Here is an 18,953-nt window from a genome sequence, read left to right on the forward strand (position 1 = left end):
GATTAGAGTTCCATCCTCATTTAACCTCATTACCTCTTAGAGGCTCTTTCTTTGAATACAGTCACAGTAGGTGGGGGCAGCAGCAGTGGGGTGATGGGGGCAGTGCCTGAGGGCTCCTGGGCAGTGAAAGGGGGAGGGCTGGGCTGAGGGACATAAAATGGGAATATTTCTTAAATGTGTAAAAATAACTTGCAAATTGTTTTGTGGGTTTGTGCTTAAACATTCCTGGGCAGGGCAGGGAGATTTAAAGGAAATATCAATATAAAATTAATGAAGGAAATATCAATATAAAATTAATAAGGATGCCTCATGACACCTGATTCACCCACTGCTTCTCCTCATCCCCATTTCCCTGTGGAACAGCCAACCTCGCTAACTGTGAGCCCGGTGGGCCAGTGTTCCATTCAAGAAATACTGCAGGCACAGCTTTTCATGGGTTTCTGGTTGGGACCTGAAAAATAAGTTTTGAGCCCAAAATACAAATGAAAAGCCCTTGCAAGACTGAAATTTAATATTTTAACTGCAAAATGTCAATTTCAATGTTGAATTTAACTCTTACCTACTTGATGATTGCCCAGAAATAATCGTTGTTAATCAAATATTTTTAAAATCTTAAAAAGCAAATAATTCCATTTCCTTCCCTAACTAGAATTATATTTGCTGCAGAATATGGGTGTGTTCTGGTGCTTCATGTGATAGGAGGTGGGGCTTCCAAAGGCTTAAGCACCGAGGGCTGAGGAAGCCCCTGAAACCTGCCCCAGGGGAGGACTTTAAGGGGCTCCTGGAAGTGTCATCTCCTCACAGTGCTCTCACAACTGCTCACAATTCACCACAAAGGCCCGATGCTCCAGTGTAGACACTGCAGAGAGATATGTCACGCCCGCCCTGGTGCCTGAGCTCACACTTTAGTGTGCAGCAGAATCACTTGTAAATCTCTTTTTAAAATGCATATTTTGGGGTCCCCAAACCAGAATTTATGATTCAGCAGGTCTAGTGAGGAGCTCAGGAGTCTGCACTTGGACAGTTCAGATCTTCCACGGGCCACACTTTGGAAATACTCTTAGCACAGTGGGTTTTCAGAGGAAGGAGAGAGGAGAGGGGGCGGCTGAGTAATGCACCTAGACAAAGGAAGGGTAGCTGCCAATTTTGATAGTGATCTGTCTGGTGTAGGGTCTTCCTAGCCATGACATCAGAAGGTTCAGGTGTGGCCTGAAAACCTCTGTGTCTGTCACAGATTTCTTGGTCTCAAATGTAATAAGGTGTTTTTAATGTAAAAATGGCATGCTCATATTCCTCATTCATAGAAGAGCATTTTCTTCAAACAAAAGCTTCCTGTTTCAAGTTTCACTCAAGTTTCCAAAACCAGTATTGCAGAAGCAAGAGGAAAAGTGTCCAGGGGTGCCATGTTTATGACGGGACAACAGAGTCCTGAAAGGGTTACATCATCTGCTCACAGCGACACAGCTAGTTGATGGCAAACCTGGGACTAGCGCCCTTTGTGTTCCCATTTGCGCTTTTCCGAATCCTCTTTGGGAAGCAAAACTGTTGCCTTGGCCGTGCCATTTCCGACTGGCTGCCACTGAGCACTGGCAGGCTTTCTCTCCAGGCCTTTGGGAGGAATGTAGTGTGGTAGTCAGGAGCACAGGCTTCAGAACCATACAGGTCCAGGCCCACGTGCTGGCTCCATGGTGGCAGATGCCTTCACTTCTCTGAACTCCCGGACAGCAGGGGCACAGGAAGAGCTACTCCATCGGGCTGCTTGACAGTTCTCTCCCGTAAAGTTCATCAGTCATTCGCTCCATTTGTTTATATTTTCCAGGGCCCAGGCCAGCCATGGGAATGGTGTCTTGGCCAGGTGAGCAGGAGTGAGCACCTGTTTCACTGGCCTTCCAGCTCCTATACTGCTGGGTTGATGACTGCTGGGATGAGCTCAGCAAGGCTCCCTGAGAAGTAAAGGGTGTCCCAAAATTCATGCAAGATTTGAATTTTGTGTGAGCATTAACAATAACAACAACAACAAAATAAAAGCCTAATTTTACTTGGTTTATTGAATCAGGTTCTAATATCTGTTGCCCTTTGATTTCAATCCCTTCAATTTGATAAGCATTACCAAGTACCAATTATGGCCCAGGAGCAGGGACAATGAAGACCACGGCTTTGCGTATGTACCAGCAAAGCTGTGGAGGCCATTTACCTGATGTGCTATTCCATACATAACCCTATACTGTATACTTTATGAATCAATAAAAAATTTACAATTTTTAATTATAAACCTGTGTTTTCTATCAAAATTACTTCTTGCGTGAATTTTGGGACACCCTTTAAAATGACACAGGGAAAGACAAATATACTAGACTTTCCAGAGGCAATCATGACACATTAGCAAAAATGTTCATTCTATGTCCCAGTGGAAGGAAGCAGATACATATTAACCCAAAATTTCTATTAGCCTTGGGGTTAATTATATGACATCAGAAGGTAGGTAGCAGACCTTCATTCTGGATTATTTATGCACAAGAGACTATTGAGATTTATAGCTAGTCTCTAAGGGCACATCAGTTCATAGGCTGGGAAGGCAGCCCAGAGGCCCCAGGATTTCATGGTTTGAGGGAATCGTGTGACTCACACAGACACTGGAAAGTTAATCTTTGCTTTTCATTTGCCAAATGTGTGAGGCAGCTCTGTTACTTTCTCCAAAGTCCAGAGAGTTTATAACACCTTCTCTATGCTGTGTGATCTGGCACTGCCAAACAGTGACTACCACAGCAGGCCCTGGAGAGAGGGTGCAGTAGGGACCTCACTGACAGCACTGTTCTGGCAGCTCCATCCTTCACCACCTACTTTAGAACTGCAGCCAGCTCTTTATTACTTTTGTAGAAAAACTCCATTAGTGGTCTGCCAATAACTCCAATCCGATGTCCCCTGCGCACTGGCAGAGTTCTGTAGCAAGGAGTGCCTGGTCTGTTATTTTGGTTGGAGAGCTGCCATGGAGCAGGAAAGTCACTTCTTCGGGCTGGCCTCCCCATGAGGCAGTGTGGCCAGGAGAAAGCATCCATGGCTTCCCCAGGCAGATAGAGTTTGGAACCTTCACTGTACTCAGTGTCAGCTGTTTGATCTGGGACCAAGTGGGCCTCAGCTACTCACATGTGAGATGGAGATCACTGTGGGTCCTGCTCCCTGGGTGTGGCGAGGACTGAAGGAGAATGTAGCAGGTCAGGTGTCCAGCAGATGGTAGCTCTAATGATCTTTCCGCTCAGGAGGGGCACTCTTAGAACAAGCTCTTCCTTTCCAAGAAAAAACTCTTTTATTAACCTTTCTAAACTTGTTTTTAAAAAAAACCTACACAAAAACATGCCAATCTGAATAGAAACCTGTGAAACCACTAGGGGACATCATACCAAGAAATGCTTGCCCTGAGAACCACTGGTTAGAGCCACATGTTTCTGTCTTTGGTTGGTACTAACCACATTTAGGACCCCTTTCTACTCTACGTAAGATAAGCTGGGCAAGCCTGAGGACAGGAGATTTAGAACATTTCTTGGGCCAGACTGAACCAGAAGCCAGAAAGTAGCATGTTTAGGTCCTAAGCCAAGCCCTTGCTCAGCTGGGGAATCAACTGCCTGATGCTACTGTGGATTCTCACCAGAAGCTGAGCAGAGTTTGGAAGCATGTCCAGAGCAGGTGATTTTTAGTGGGTAGGACGTGTGTTCTGCATCCTTCCCACCTATCCTGATGCTTTTATCCTCAGGTTGTGCCCAGGGTCCCGGTTTCACAGTAGCTCCAATGGCCAGGACATTCACTACAAAAACATCAGGCACCTACTCTGTGTCCGTAGCACAGGCATACAAAGAATGAATTCATTTATTTTTTTCCTCAAACAGCTTACATTCTGGATAAGAAGATAAAATACCAGTCTCTCTAAATACTTAATATTTTAAAGTCACATAAGATTATTCCAAAGCCATAGGCATGATTCTTTCTCAATAGAACCAAGATGTGCAATGTGGAAACTACCTCATGGAGATTGGAAATGGTTCGTGTGTCTGGGCAACCAGAACTACCTCCACCGTACGGGACATTTCTGGTAACAGAAGCAGATTGGCATCCTTTCATGCTTCATTTTATCGCCACCTTCTCCCATGTCAGGGTGGTCCCACACTTAAGGTCCTGTGATGAAGTTTATCAAAATCCAGGCTTATTACCACGGCTGACCCAGCATAGGTGCTCACTACCCTTAAGTTAGCATCTCCTTTGAATCTCGGTTTCATCCTTTTCCCAGGAACCATGGCTTTGAATACAGACCCCATGCAGTGGGACCATGACTAATGTACAGAAGCAGTCTGTCTGCTGTTCCTGTCATGAGGCAGCAGTGGTGGTTGGGGGTGGGGGGGCAGGGAGCATCCTGAGTGCTGCTCACTGGGTCACACTCCCTCCATCCCTCTGTTAAGGCCGGCTCAGTGTGACCAGACGGGTTTTCTCTTCTGGATGAAGGCCTTGATTCCCTCCTGCCCATCTTGCAGGGCCACATTGTCCACCATGGTCTGGGAGGCCAGGTGGTAGGCCGTTCTAAGGTCCTGGTGCACTTGCTTGTAGAAGGCAGCCTTGCCCAAAGACACCACAGGACGGCTCAAGGAGGCGATCTTCCTTGCGATTCTCATGGTCTCTTCCTCCAGCTGCTCTTCCGGCACCACTCTACTGAGCATCCCATGGAGCAAGGCCTCCTGAGCAGATATGGGTTCCCCGGTAAAAAGCATTTCTAAGGCGACCTGGAGGAGGAAACACGGGCAGTTATTAAGGCACTCTCCTCCTGACCCCTGCCACCTAAGTCCCACCCTCTCCATTTCACTCTGCGGAGATGGTTGGTGTCCTGACTTCCTGACAACCTGGGCCAGTTCTCAGAAACAGACTGGATCTTTCCAGGAGCAAGGAGAAGGAGGGACTCTCCGTGTCGTCCTGTTCCTTCCCCAAGCTGAACTCCCAGCCCTGCAGAGGCAGGAGATTTGAGCTCAGGACAGCGGCCACATCTGATGGGATGAAACTAAAAACACCGCAGAGCGAGGCCCATCGCCTCGCTCAAGCCAGTGCAGTGGTTACTTTCCAGAAGAAAGGGATGTTCAGAGAAGCCACCACCTCAGCCTGAGTTGAAAGAGCAGCCTCGTCTCCCAGAGGAGGAGGGGAATGAAAGGAACGCCTTCTAGGGACCGATGGAGGGGTCCAGCAGGACGTTAACTTATGAGGAGAGAATGCCCTCTTTCCACAACCCTCTCCCCCCAGATTTCCGAGGCCCGCAGAAAGGGGGAGTGCACCTTTCTCACTCTACAGTTTCCTCAGTTCTGTCCGCCTGCCATACTGTGCCCCAATTCTGTAATTCTACAAAGCTGAGCTTTTTGAAACTAAAATGTGATTTAGAAAAAGGGTTCCCAGATGCACAAGAAACACAGTGCCTCTCCTCTTCCTCTCCCGAGGCCCAGCTGGCATCTTTGCTGTTCCTTGAACACACCAAGTGTGCTATCACCTCAGTCCTATACTTGCTGTTCCCTTGGACTGCAATGCTGTGTCCCCAGATAGCCTCACAGCCTGTTCCCTCATCTCCTTTAGGTCTCTGCTCACATGTCACCTCATCAGTGAGGTACTCTATGACAAGACCAGCCTATTACAATTGTGATCCAACCTCAGCACTACCCCATTTCTGGCTCTATGTTAATCCTTTGTACTTTCATCATTTAACAAACCATATACTGTACATGTTTATTTGTTTACTAGAGGCCATATGCACGAAATTCGTGCAAGGGGCTTGGCCCTCACAGCCCCAGCTTCATCTGGAAGGTCATCTGGGAGGACGTCCAGAAGGTCGTTCGGCTCTCTGGTCTAATTAGCATATTATGCTTTTATTATTATAGATTAGATTATCTCCTTTGCTGGCATGTAAATTTGACTAGGGCGGAAATTATTTTGTTGTTGTTGTTAATCCTATCCTGAGGATTAATTTTCCATTGCTTTTATTTATTTACTAGAGGCCTGGTGCACGGATCTGTGCACCAGTGGGGTCCCTCGGCCTGGCCTGTGGGGATCAGGCTGAAACTGGCTCTCCAACATCTCCCAAGGGGTCCCAGATTGCGAGAGGGTGCAGGCCACTCTGAGGGACCCCACCTGTGCACGATTGGGGCCGGGGAGGGACCGTGGGAGGGCTCCAGGGAGTGTCTGGCCCATCTTGCCCAATCCCTATTGGCTGGACCCCAGCAGCAAGCTAACCTACCAGAGCGTCTGCCCCCTGGTGGTCAGTGCATGTCATAGCGACTGGTTGAACGATGGAATGAATGGTTGGACACTTAGCATATTAGGCTTTTATTATTTATTTATTTTTTTTAAGAAAGGGGCTTGCTTGGTCTCACTTTATCATGCTCTCAGGCTAACCTTGACTGAGGTTGGTGTTCTGTTTTAAATCCTCACCTGAGGATATTTTTCCATTGATTTTTAGAGATAGTGGAAGAAAGATGGAAAGACAGAGAAAAATGTGAAAGAAATACATCGATTGGTTGCTCCCTGCATGAGTTCTGATCAGGGCCCGGGCCAGGGAGGTGCATGCAACCGAGGTACGTGCCCTTGACAAGAATCAAACCTGGAATACTTTGGTCTGCAGGCTGACGCTCTATCCACTGAGCCAAACTGGCTAGGGCTATTTTTCTTTTAGCTAGAGCGGAAGGTGGTGGGAGCAGGGGCGGCAGCAGGACAACACATTGATGTGAGAAAGACACATCCATTGGTCGCCTCCGACCGGGGTTGGGTAATGAACCTGCAACCCAGGTACGTGCCCTGGACTGGGAATCGAACCCATGACTCTTTGGTGCATGGGTCGACATCTAACCACTGGGAAACACTGGCCAGGGCGAGTTTTCTCTTTAGTGTTCTGTTCATTTCTGTGTCTCCAGCATCAGAAGACTGCCTTGCATGTGGCAGACAACCTATTAAATAGTCATCAATGAATGATTTAATGAATGAACGGATGAAGGCAAACAGTACAGCCAAAGTGGTACTATAGTTCTTTAAAGGCTAGGTCAAAAGGGGATACAGCTTCCATCTGGCTCTTTCCCTTGGCAATGCAGACGGAGAACCCAGCTGCCTTGCTCTGAGGAAGCCCAAGCTACACCGCCCAGAGGCTGCACTAAGTGCCTCTGAGTCCCCGCTGAGAGGCAGCCTCAGCAGCCAGCGTGAGTGAACATGCCTTACACTGACGGTCTCCAGCTGTCACTCCCCCACCTTGAAGTCTCCTAGCTGAGGCCACAGACACTGTGAAGCAGAGATCAGCTTTCCTCACTGACCTCGAGCCCTGTCCGAATTGCAGATTCATGAGCTAAACAAATTGCTGTTGTTCTGCGTCACTAAGAATAGTGGTTACGCAGTGAGAGATAATGGGAACAGTTTATACTATATATAAGACAGCGCATCAGCACACGCTACTTACTGTTTAAGTTTCTATGTAGTGGGCCCTGGAAACTTCCGGTGAGAGAGCATTTAGATCTAGCTTCTCAGTCTCAGTGCCATTGTATCTTTTGGACCAGATAATGTTTTGTTGTGTGGTTTTGTCCTGCGCAGGGTAGCATCCCTGGCCTCTGTCCACTGGGTGCCAGGAGTATCCCCCACTCCCAATTTGTGATGATCAGAAATAGCTGCAGGCATTGCCAAATGTCCCTGGGGCCAAAATTGCTCTTACTTTATTTTATTTATTTACTTTTTAATTGATTTTAGAGAGAGGGAGAGAGAGAAACATTGATGTGAGGAAAACATTGTTTGGTTGTCTCCCGACCGGGGATCGAACCTGGGGATGTGCCCTGACTGGGAATGAATCTGCCACCTTCTGATGCACAGGATGACACCCTAACTGGACCACACCGGCCAGGGCAGCCCCCAGTTTAGAACCACTGATTTAGATGGTTTTAAAATCATGAGACTAGATTATGCTTCTGCTACCCTGACACTTCTCTGTCCAGGAGACCAAGGAGGTCTTAACGGGTTTAAAGCTGCTCGTGAAAAACATTTTGACTGGAATAGGGTCAGGGCTAGAGGCCTGGACAGAGTTCCTGGCCTACCTTTAGCTTCCTAAGTCACACGCCTAGCTTATGCCTCTTTCTGGGCCTCAGTTTCCTCACCTGCCTAGTGGGGTAATACCGTTTGGCACCGTGTTGATTTACGGGGACTTTACCCAGGCAGATTAGGTAATGGAGTGGCATTCCCTAAGAAAAAGAAAGCCTGTTTATTTTATAGTGCACAAGCAACAATCTTTATTTACTGTTTACTATCCAGTAGGCCCCTGAAACTTCAGGTGAGAGAGAAGAAAATAACACCTTTTTCCTAATAAACTCTTGTTCGTTTTAGGGGTACTTTTTGGGGCCCCCTAACAAGTTGGTGATTTACTACTTCCTCCTCCTGGGCTATTTGCATTTAAAACAATTAAAAGGACTGGAGGCCAATACTCACTCCTAGGGTGGTGGGGCTTGTGTCTGGATGTCCCTGAGGCCACTTAGTAACCACAGATCTTAAGGGAACAATTCAACCCATCTGAGTCTGTTTCCTTATCTGAAAAACAGGAATAAGAACACCATCTCCTGCAGAATGGTCAAGATGAGAGACAATGTATACAGCTTATACTACAGCGCTGGGCACTCAGTAGCACTAATAAGTGTAGTGGCTATGATTCACATGCTTATTCCAGCTATGAACATGTATGAATCTCTAATGCTGTGTTTTAGGGCTCATGGCCCCAGAAAGCAGAGCAGTCTTCCAGATCCCCTCTAGTCACACCGATGACAAGAACCAGCTGGTGGCAGTGGAGGGGCTGGGATGCTGGAGGACTCAGAGGGGAATAAAGCTGACAGGATCACCGGGCTAATTTAATTGGCTGGGCAACCTGAGAAATAAGTAAATTAAGAAGCATGTTCTCAAAGGCACTAAGGCACCTCTGACAGCCACAGGAATGCAGTCCATCTGAGGGGCCTAGACCTGCATTTCTCCAGGCTCTGGTGAACTGCACACCAGCTGAGGGTCAATGCCTTAACTCTCCTTCCAGCTTGGAAATTCTACTCTGTTCTAATGAGACAACTGAGAAATCAGATTCTACAGACACACACGTTACCGTGGGTAAACAGATGGCAGCAAGTGTTCCTACTGCAGAGAAATGACTGGCTTGGAAGGAGGGGGTTCGGATCTTTCATGTGCTCCACAGGGGTGCCACCCGCTGAGGCACCGGCTCCACATTTCTGAACAAGGCCAGCTCAGATAGGCAAAGGGAGCAGCTGCACCAGGCAGGTTGTTTATATGGTGCAATGAAGACACATTATTTAACTCACACCAGAGGAGAGAAACACTTTACAATCGTGGAAAATTATTCATGCCCAGGCTCAGTCTGGCTTGAACACAAGGGATCCATGCCATCATTTCTGCTCCCAGTGGACCAGCTGCAGCCCTGGTCTCTGGCACAGCTAAGCAGTTTTCCTTGGTGACCAGCAGAGGGTACTGGTGACCCATATGTGTGGCCTTAAGCTGCCTGAAAAAGGCCACGTTTCCCAATTAGGTCAGTTTGCAAAAGCACCTGCTTGCTTCCCTGTGGATGTGCATGGGGATACGTGCCCAACACCCACACAGTTTACAGGACTGTGTGTGAATGTGTTCCTGTGGGTGCAATCAAGCAATGACAACAGGTAGGTGTGTTTTGTTCAGGTTTAGATCTTTATGAATCCCCAGGTTTCCTCCTAAAGGGGGCCACCCAGGTAAGATCTGCAGTCCTGAAACCTGGCAAAGGCCTTGAGTGCCAACAGGCTTTTCACCCCACTAAATTCCCTTTATCAGTACTGTGATTTCAGCTCATTAATACTGACCCGAAACCATATCTCTGCCTTATGCCTCCAAGTAGCCCCACATGCAGGGACATCTGTTACAACTGGAAAAAACTCTGAAGACTTAAAAACAAGAATGCTACCCCTGCCTAGTGATTCACAGGCCTCCTGGGATCAGGACAGGAGCAGCACAGAGCAGGGATCCGAATGGGACAATACTGGAGATCCTCTCCCGTCTTCTGAGTGGGCCTGGCACTGCCAGAACTTTCTGTGGGAGGACAAAGTACTTTGGTCTTACAACACCCTGCCCCTTAATCTCTCATGCTGGACAATTATGCAACGTGGTTCTGAGAATTGGGCTTTGTGGGAACTGAAGTCCTGTTTTTGCCACATTTTCCTTCTCTTTCAAAAACTAATTTAAATTTGACAAATATGATATAATGTTTACGTTTTTAGGACTCAATTATAAGCCTTGATTTTTAAAAGTTTGTTTTAAGAGAGAATGGATTCTTATCCTGACAGGACAATCATGATTTAAAGGTTGCAAATGCCTTAACATGGTTGAAGATGAACAGTTGCAGATAGGCTAACCAGACAACCACCCTTTAGTATGCAAAAGGCCTGTGAGTTGATTTGCACAATTATAAGATAGTTCATTAATAAGCTCTGACAATGTTTTTAATGAATGCATTTTAATTTAATGTACTGGCACAAAGTAGGGAACACACACACACACACACACACACACACACTCACCTCACATTTAAAGTCAATGTGTATCCTGACAGGATGAAACCACCTGCCTGGGCTGAGCACATTTCAGCAAGCTCTGTGTTTGGACAGGCCACTTATTGTAGTTGTGGAGCCCATGTTCAGCCAGTTTTCATGTGTGTGTGTGCTGGTAGGTATCTCTATTCAGAACATCTGCAAAAGCACACACCTCTGTAAAAAAACTAATGAGGAAGCAGCGTGAAAGAAAGGAGTGCTTCCCTAAATGTCTCCATCCCTGTGGCTTAATTTCGCTTGGGTCTCATTTCTTTTGTGCCTCAGGCATATGAAGAACTGCTGACTTTGTAGATGCTAAATGGACATGATATCCTAGAAAGCAATTTAGTTTCCTACTTGCTATACGACAATGTATACAACACCTATGATATGACACCTCCCCCCCCACCATTTTTAAAAACAAAATTTCCAATTGAGAATGAAGATATATATATTTTTTAGAACAAGAAAGCCACTGGTTTCTACTCACAAGATGTTCAATAAATATTGTTTTATGTCTTATAGGAAGGGAGAAAGCTTTGTAAAGAAAATGGATTTAGCAAGGACAAAACAACGTTTACATATGGCTCCTGGGGCAGCTTCAACATGCCGAGCTCAAGAAGTTCCATGCTCGCTGAAACCGGTTTGGCTCAGTGGATAGAGCGTTGGCCTGGGGACTGAAAGGTCCCAGGTTCGATTCCGGTCAAGGGCATGTACCGTGGTTGCGGGCACATCCCCAGTAGGAGATGTGCAGGAGGCAGCTGATCGATGTTTCTCTCTCATCGATGTTTCTAACTCTCTATCTCTCTCCCTTCCTCTCTGTAAAAAATCAATAAAATATATGAAAAAAAAAAAAAGAAGTTCCATGCTCCTGAAATACAACCATCGTATAGCTGACACACTCAATGTAGCAGCTACTTCAGTCCTTTCTAGAATACGACAGGCTGTCAGCAAACAATCAGCCAGCGACATTCATATCCTAGCCTCTTGGTACTGGCATGTCACCATGCTATTACATGTTATGGACACCTTTTGAGTGCAACAAAACTGTCTCAACTGCATTTCAAATAAGATTACAAAAAATGTGAGCCTTCATGAAAACAAACAAAAAAATCCAAAAACCAAACTAGCTACATAGAGGGGCAGGCAACAGCGAAATGCATGATTCACGAAGTGAAGTGCCCTGTGAGAAGCTGCGCATTCCCCGCTGGACAAGAGGCGTTAGAAGGAACACTGCAGCACATCCAGCCAGCTATGCTTCGTGCAGAACATCCTGATTCAAACGGTACTTTAACAAGCGAATTTGGAACCAACCTTCCAGTGCGTGAGGGTTACAACTAGAGAGGAGACTGCAGGGGGTCACATTACCTTTCTTGGCACTGCTCTCCCCAAGGCCACCCCAGGGGTGGAGCAGAAGAGCCCGAGGTTCACACCTGGAGTGGCAAATGAGGATTTGTCACTGGCCACGGCAATGTCACAGCTGGCAACCAGCTGACAGCCAGCGGCGGTGGCCAAGCCGTTCACCATGGCAATCACGGGGACGGGATGATTCTGGATCAGCATCATGACCTGAAGGAGCAAACATAACCAGTTCACATCCATCCAAGAGTGAGGTGCAACGTTCATGTTTATTTCATATGATTTTACTGCTTTCAGAGCACTTTTCATCCCCATAGTGTATCAGATTCTATGGAAAAAGGACAGAAGCAGGCACAAAGAGAACTTGCATTGAATATTGACTGTGGACCAGACCGTGCCATTTGACTCCTGAAAAGCCCAGGAGGAAGGAACACTATGTTACAACCGAGACACAAGGCTCAGGGGGAAGGAACTGGCCTAAGGCCACAAGATCCACAAGTGCTGGCTGTGGGGTCTGAACGCACATCTGTCTGACTCCCAGCCCCTGGCCTCTTCGAGGCTGCAATCCCCTCCTCTCCGACTGCTTCCTCAGCAGCCCCACAAAAGAACAAAGCTGATTCTCTCTCTGCAGAATGGTTCTGTTCTCACTGAGCCTGTGTGGAGCTCTAGTGTTAAAGGTCTGAAACTGGTACAGTGGGGCCTTGACTTACAAGTGTCCCGACTAACGAGTTTTTTGAGATACCAGCTGTCTGTCTCTCGGCCGATTTTTTGCATTGAGTTGACAGAGTAATTTGAGTTAACGAGCTCCTTAACAAGCTCGGTCTCAGAACGAATTAAACTCGTAAGTCAAGGCCCCACTGTATTTGGAATTTCCTTGAAAAATTAAGATGGAAAAGGGACTGAAAGGCAATTTCTCTGGTAATTCTCAAATTACCACCATTAATATTCTCTCAATTCTATTAAAATGGCAGGGAACACCCTGTCATCTAAATAAATAAAAGCCCAGCCAGTGTGGCTCAGTGGTTGAGTGTCCACCTATGAACCAGGAGGTCACGGTTGGATTCCCGATCAGAGTACATGCCTGGGTTGTGGGCTCGATCCACAGTGTGGAGCATGCAGGAGGCAGCCAATAATTCACCCTGATCATTGATGTTATCTCTCTCTCCCTCTCCCTTCCTCTCTGAAATCAATAAAAACCTATTTAAAAAAATAATAATCTGTAATAATAAAAGCATAATATGCTAATTAGACCAGACGTCCTTCGGGACGGCCTTCTGGACAAAGCCGGGGCTGCGAGGGAAGCCCAGGTCCCAGATGCCTGCCAGCGGCCAGAGGGAAGCCCGGGTCCCTGGTGCCAGAGGGAAGCTGGTGTTGGCAGGCAGGAGAAGGAAGGCCTACTCTTGCACGAATTTCGTGCATGGAGCCTCTAGTAATAAATAAAATTCCTAAAACAGTGCTATTCGTAGAGAGCAGCCAAAAACTTGCTCTTGTGATACCCAGTTCCCCTCATAAGTCTCCAGAATTTTAAAATGGTTACTGTTATTCCATTTATGAATGTTCTCTCTTTCCCATTAACAGAACTGTTTTAGTTAAAAAATTAAATTATAATCTTAGGTTCTTTCTCTATAAAGATGTACATTTCTACCCTTTACCTCTTAAGACATATATTCCAAGACATACCCATGATGCTGGAGATGGCAGCTATCAATACCAACATATATTTCCCTATCTTTGGCATATCACATATCAATAGCAAACTATGGTTGCTTTTTAAAAGACTAAACCAAATTGTTGCTTGGATGAAGGACTCACCAATGGCCACAGAGGTTTTAGTAGTTCTGCAGTGGTTAGGTCTCAGATAAAACCTTTCCTGTAAACTAGAAGCCTAATCCAATATTTAATGTGTGTAATTATCATTTTCAGGTTTGCATTGCAAGTTGTCCTCCTGGCTTACCTCAGAACAAGTTTGAAATACTTCAGTGTGATATTCTGGACCTTGCTCATCCGTCAGTTCCTTTAAATCATGCCCGGAAGAAAATACAGGTCCCTCAGCTGCAAATGGTTCCAATTGAGAAAATAAAATAAAAAGGTATAAACAGCAGAACTGGGGAGGTCATTTATTTGTCAATTAAATAATTTTAATGAACAATTGTATCACTGCTGTGGACACAAAGTTAATGGCCCAATTTGGTAAGAATAATTCCAGTTAACTGGAAAAGTTGTAGCCAGTATTTTGTGATGACAATTCAACGGGAGGCATTTATACTCTAAAAGGTCCGTGGTGGAAACCAATGAACACGTGCAATTACACATGCAGTAACCAAAGCAGATGGACGACTTCTTTCAGAGTTGTCCCTCCAGTCTCACAGTTTTGTTTTTGGACTTGATCTGGCCTAAATTTTTGACTCATGTAGGTCCATCAATATCCTCTGTGCCTTCTGCAGCAACCCTGTCATTTAGTCGACAGACAATGGCCATCTGTGCAGGCTGCAATCAGGAAGGTCAGAGGGTGAAGAAAACCTCTTTATTTTTAAAAAATATATATATTTTTATTGATTAAAGAGAGAAAAGGAAAGGGAGAGAGATAGAAACACCAATGATGAAAGAGAATCATTGCTCAGCTGCCTCCTGCACACCCCCTTCTGGGGATTGGACATAAAACCTTGGCACGTGCCCTTGACCAGAATGGAACCCGGGACCCTTCAGTCCGCAGGCCGACGCTCTATCCACTGAGCCAAACCAGCTAATGCAAGAACCTCTTTATTTTTAACATGGGACCTAAGGATGTGGTTTTACTGTTATTGTTAAGATTAATAACAACAAAATGCAATTCCACTGATAAGCTGGTAACACTTTCTCATATTTTCCTTTTGTTGTGACTCTTTTGATGGGCAATATTATTTCCTTTAAACAAGTGAGGGAACTGTGTTGTCTGGAAGTTAACTGTCTTTGCTGCATCTGGGTAACATCCCCGTGGCTGATGAACGATATCTGTCCTCTTTCTTTTCAACAGTTGAAAAGTTATATTCAACCATAGATAAGGTAACGTTCTGAGTATCTGCCTCCAGAAATACTAACCCTTAATTTCTGTAACAACAAAAGTACATCACAGGGTATCATCCATTTTATTTTTCTATGGATGCTTTAAAATGCTGACACTTATATTACTTAGACCATCACCATCATCACTAGATAATTCATTAACAACTTTTACTGGAGAAGAGCAAGGAAAGAAATGAGCAAACTGAAGAAGATTGCAGATACTGGTTGAAAGTTTGGTAGGAACAGATAAACCAATCAAATGCTTGAGCAGCCTGGTCCCATCGACTTGCTAGGCTACCCAAAGGATCAGTGATTAAACTCATCTTATCCGGTCCATGAGGAAAACAATTATCTGATTTCAATGGGAATGCTATGTATCTGACAAAAAGGAAAGACATTTTCCCTGCACAGTAGTCTTTGCTATAATTTCCAGTTAACAGTGTTAGGGAAAAACAATGTCAACAACGAAAAAAAGTAAGTGTTAGGACCAAGCCCTCCAAATACACAATGGTTTTTCATAATGAATGTTCTTGTAAAGGAGCTTCCAAACAATCCTCCCATTAACTGAGGGACTGCCCCGGTCAACAAAAGAATTTTGAGAGAAGTCTTCAGCACCCTGAGGATGGTTATCAGAGAAGTACCTGAAATAATAATGACTTTCAGATCTGTGCTTTCAGCTTCATGAAGAATGTCCCTTTGGAGAGATTTCAGCATTGCCAGTGACAGCGCATTCCTCCTCTTTGGATTGCTCAAGACAATGTTCCTGCGAAGAACATTTGATAATTACTGGGTCGTGCACCAGTCAAAACAAGTGAGGACCCCTGCATTTCCTTCTAATTTGGGGGTTATTTTTAAAACACCAGAAAAGAGAACTGCTGGTACTTAGAGGCAACTGAGATTGTCTGTCAACTCTCCGGAGTTACGGCTAAGTCAAAACAAGGAGACGTCCGGAAATGCAGGCTGCGTTTTCTCCCTCTTCCCTTGATTTGTTTCTTTTTCAGATCTGCTGTCAGAAACATTGCTGTCAACACCAAAAGGGCAAATCAGAGTTGTTCCAAAATCATTGCCGCCCATACCTAGAGGCTGCGCAGTTTGTAAGATGGCGGCAGGAGCCAGAGGGATCTGACACACGGTGCCACCTTCAACTTCTCCCCATTGTTCCTCAGAAATAAATTAGGTTAGGAAGAGAACCAAGAACCTGCCCCCATCTCCTCCTACCCACCGCACGGAAGAGGCAGCCAAGGTGCAGCTGCCCATACACACATATGACAGCATTTTTCCATCTTTTCTAGTGGCATCCTATAATTCTGCACAATAATTCATGCTGCCTGAACATGGGATGGTATGTGAAGAAAAGGACAGAACCATACAGCAAGAGGGCTCTTTTGGACGTGTTATCTCACTGGAAGCTGGCATTCAGAGGCCTGCTCACTCTTTTAAGTATGTGATTAGCCTGTATTGTCATTGTACCGCCCATACAAAGAAATGTCTTATTTTTGCTGTTATAAGGAACAAGCAGCAAGCCAAACACCGGATTATTAATATACGTTTTATATGTTTCCCATCAGCCTCCACCCACATTTTTTCAGCCTTCCTCATTCTTTTTCGAATCTGATATTCCTACTGCTATGTGTCAACCTGGATTCTCCATAAATAGCCTCCTATGCCACTGTTTTCTGGGAAACTACTTTGATGACTGAATCTCAGTGTAATACCCTTTTCTTTGGAATACCATTTCCGTTTTGCTGCCATCTTTAGATGGCTGTGATATTCATCATTGTTTCTCATGTGCATGCTGTCTCCTAAGTACAAAAATGACTTGTAGCTGATATGCTGATAGACTTTGAAACCTGTATTTGGGGGTGGAGGGTTGTGGGGGTGGGGGGAGTGACCTGGAGATGCTGGTGACAGAATTGCTGATAAACCTTCCAGTAAAATAATGGATGCGCTTGCTGTAGTATACTCAAAAAGCTGCCATCCTATCCATGACAGACGCTTAAATAAGTCTAAGGCCTCAGGCATAATTGTGTAAAAAGATGCCAGGCCCAAACGCCAGTGCTTCATGGCAGTGTCTGTGCAGATGGGTCTCATTAATCCTTTGGCCGGTGTATGACACACCCTTTGAGCGTGCTCTAAGTTGCTGAGTTCACTTTCAACCAGTGTCATGAACCAGGCTTCCTGCCACTCCAACACTATTCTCACCTAATACCTCCTAATTGTCTGAACCGAACCCAGGGGCCATTTGGATCAGGCTCTCCTTCTGGAAACACATGCCTTCTCTCCTGGCTTTTTAGTCCTTCTCTACTTCTTCCATGGGCTCCTAGTCTTCTGCTAACATCTAAATGCCAGCCACCTTCAGAGCTCCTGCTCGTACCTAGAGCAGTATCCAATTCATAGCTGGCCCTCATCTATTGCTGAGAGGAACACCTTTGAAAAGGAACACTGCTCCCTAACCGGTTTGGCTCAGTGGATAGAGCATCGGCCTGTAGACTGGAAGGTCCCGGGTTCGATTCCGGTCAAGGGCATGTACCTTGGTTTCGGGCACATCCCTAGTGGGGGGTGTGCAGGAGGCAGCTGGTCGATGTTTCTCTCTCATCGATGTTTCTAACTATCCCTCTCCCTTCCTCTCTGTAAAAAATCAATAAATATATATTAAAAAAAAAAAAAGGAACACTGCAAGCTTGACTGAGCTGCTCAAGCTCACTACTTAGTCACACAGTGCTGCTGCCATGCTGGATTTGGGGGCCTCCTTCCTACTGAACAATTCCCAGCATTTATGACAGGTTGTTCTTCTCTATCTCCCTTCCTGGTTCGTGTTTAACTCTGGAGAACTCAACCAGGCCTCCTTTCACAACTGGGCTGCTATGCCACAAGTCAGGTCCCTGACCAGATGGAACCAAATTTGCAGAAGCAGAAGTGCCTTTGAAGATGGGCAGGACGGGCCCCTGCCTGGGTCCTGCACTTTGGTACACGGTGCTCTGGGCCTCCTTCCAGCTCAGCTCATCCAGGGGAGCAGGACACCACTAGGATCATGGGAAGTGCTCGCCTGGAATCACCTGCCCCTTCCAAACCTTGCTGCCGTTACCTGAGACCCTGGAGTTCCCTGGCTGTGCAGTGGGCACCCCTAGGTCCCCGGGCTGACCAAGAGGAAGTGTCTGTGGGGAGTGAGAGGACAGAGAGGGCATGTGGATGGGGTGTCTGCAGGTTTTTGGGCCAAGCCTCTGGAAGAGCAGCGGGAAGGAGGGGTGAAGAGGCCGGAGTGGTGAGCAGAAACTGGGAAGAAAAGAAAAACTGCAGGTCAGCAGCTGGCTCTCCACTGTGGGGGGACTCCTAGGAGCCTGAGGGTTGTAAATTCAAACATGACCTTCCAGGTTTTATGAAGTACTACTTGCCAGGGCAGGAGAAGAAAACACATTTAGCAGTTGGTGTGTAACTTTTAAATACTTAGATATGCTAAACGGGCCTCCCATGCGGTCCCTGACTGGCCAGGCAAATGTCAGGCTGAGGCCTGGATGGGGCTAGAGACCCTGCAACCTTTGACTTCATGGTGCGGCTTGCACTGTGTGCACAGAGGTGGTTTTAAGGGGCTTGCACTGTGCACAGAGGTGGTTTTAAGGGGCTTGCACTGTGCACAGGGGTGGTTTTAAGGGGCTTGCACTGTGCACAGGGGTGGTTTTAAGGGGCTTGCACTGTGCACAGGGGGTGGTTTTAAGGGGGCTTGCACTGTGCACAGGGGTGGTTTTAAGGGGCTTGGGGCCCGTGGAGACAAAGGGCAGGGCTCAGGACGGTGTGTCCTTTCACTCTGTTTACCGACTGGGCACTTTCTGGGTGCGGGCCAAGCAGCGGGCTCTGCAGGCCTCCCCCGCTCCTGGTCCCGCTCCTGGCCCCGACCCTCCAGGAGGGGTTTTCTCAGGGGCGCGCGGCGGGGACAACCGGCAGGAGCTGCCACCCCGAGGC

At 46.4% G+C, this 18,953-nt stretch overlaps 1 protein-coding gene across 2 annotated transcripts; it reads right to left on the minus strand.

Moving 5' to 3' along the window:
- Positions 1-3,831: 3,831 nt before the first annotated feature.
- On the minus strand, positions 3,832-15,833 carry LOC102440714 (enoyl-CoA hydratase domain-containing protein 3, mitochondrial). 2 transcript variants are annotated; one of them, XM_014460335.2, is made up of 4 exons: positions 15,638-15,833; positions 13,909-14,006; positions 11,964-12,164; positions 3,832-4,766 (listed from the first exon to the last, which is right to left on the minus strand). In XM_014460335.2, exons 1-4 carry the CDS (start codon positions 15,708-15,710, stop codon positions 4,455-4,457), a joined length of 684 nt encoding a protein of 227 aa, XP_014315821.1. In that variant the 5' UTR covers positions 15,711-15,833; the 3' UTR covers positions 3,832-4,454. The 2 variants fall into 2 exon arrangements, with proteins under 2 accessions (XP_014315821.1, XP_023614165.1); XM_023758397.1 differs by lacking the exon at positions 15,638-15,833 and adding an exon at positions 14,822-15,241.
- Positions 15,834-18,953: the final 3,120 nt, after the last annotated feature.

This window comes from Myotis lucifugus, unplaced genomic scaffold (assembly GCF_000147115.1).
Source record: "Myotis lucifugus unplaced genomic scaffold, Myoluc2.0 scaffold_129, whole genome shotgun sequence".
Taxonomy (NCBI): domain Eukaryota; kingdom Metazoa; phylum Chordata; class Mammalia; order Chiroptera; family Vespertilionidae; genus Myotis; species Myotis lucifugus.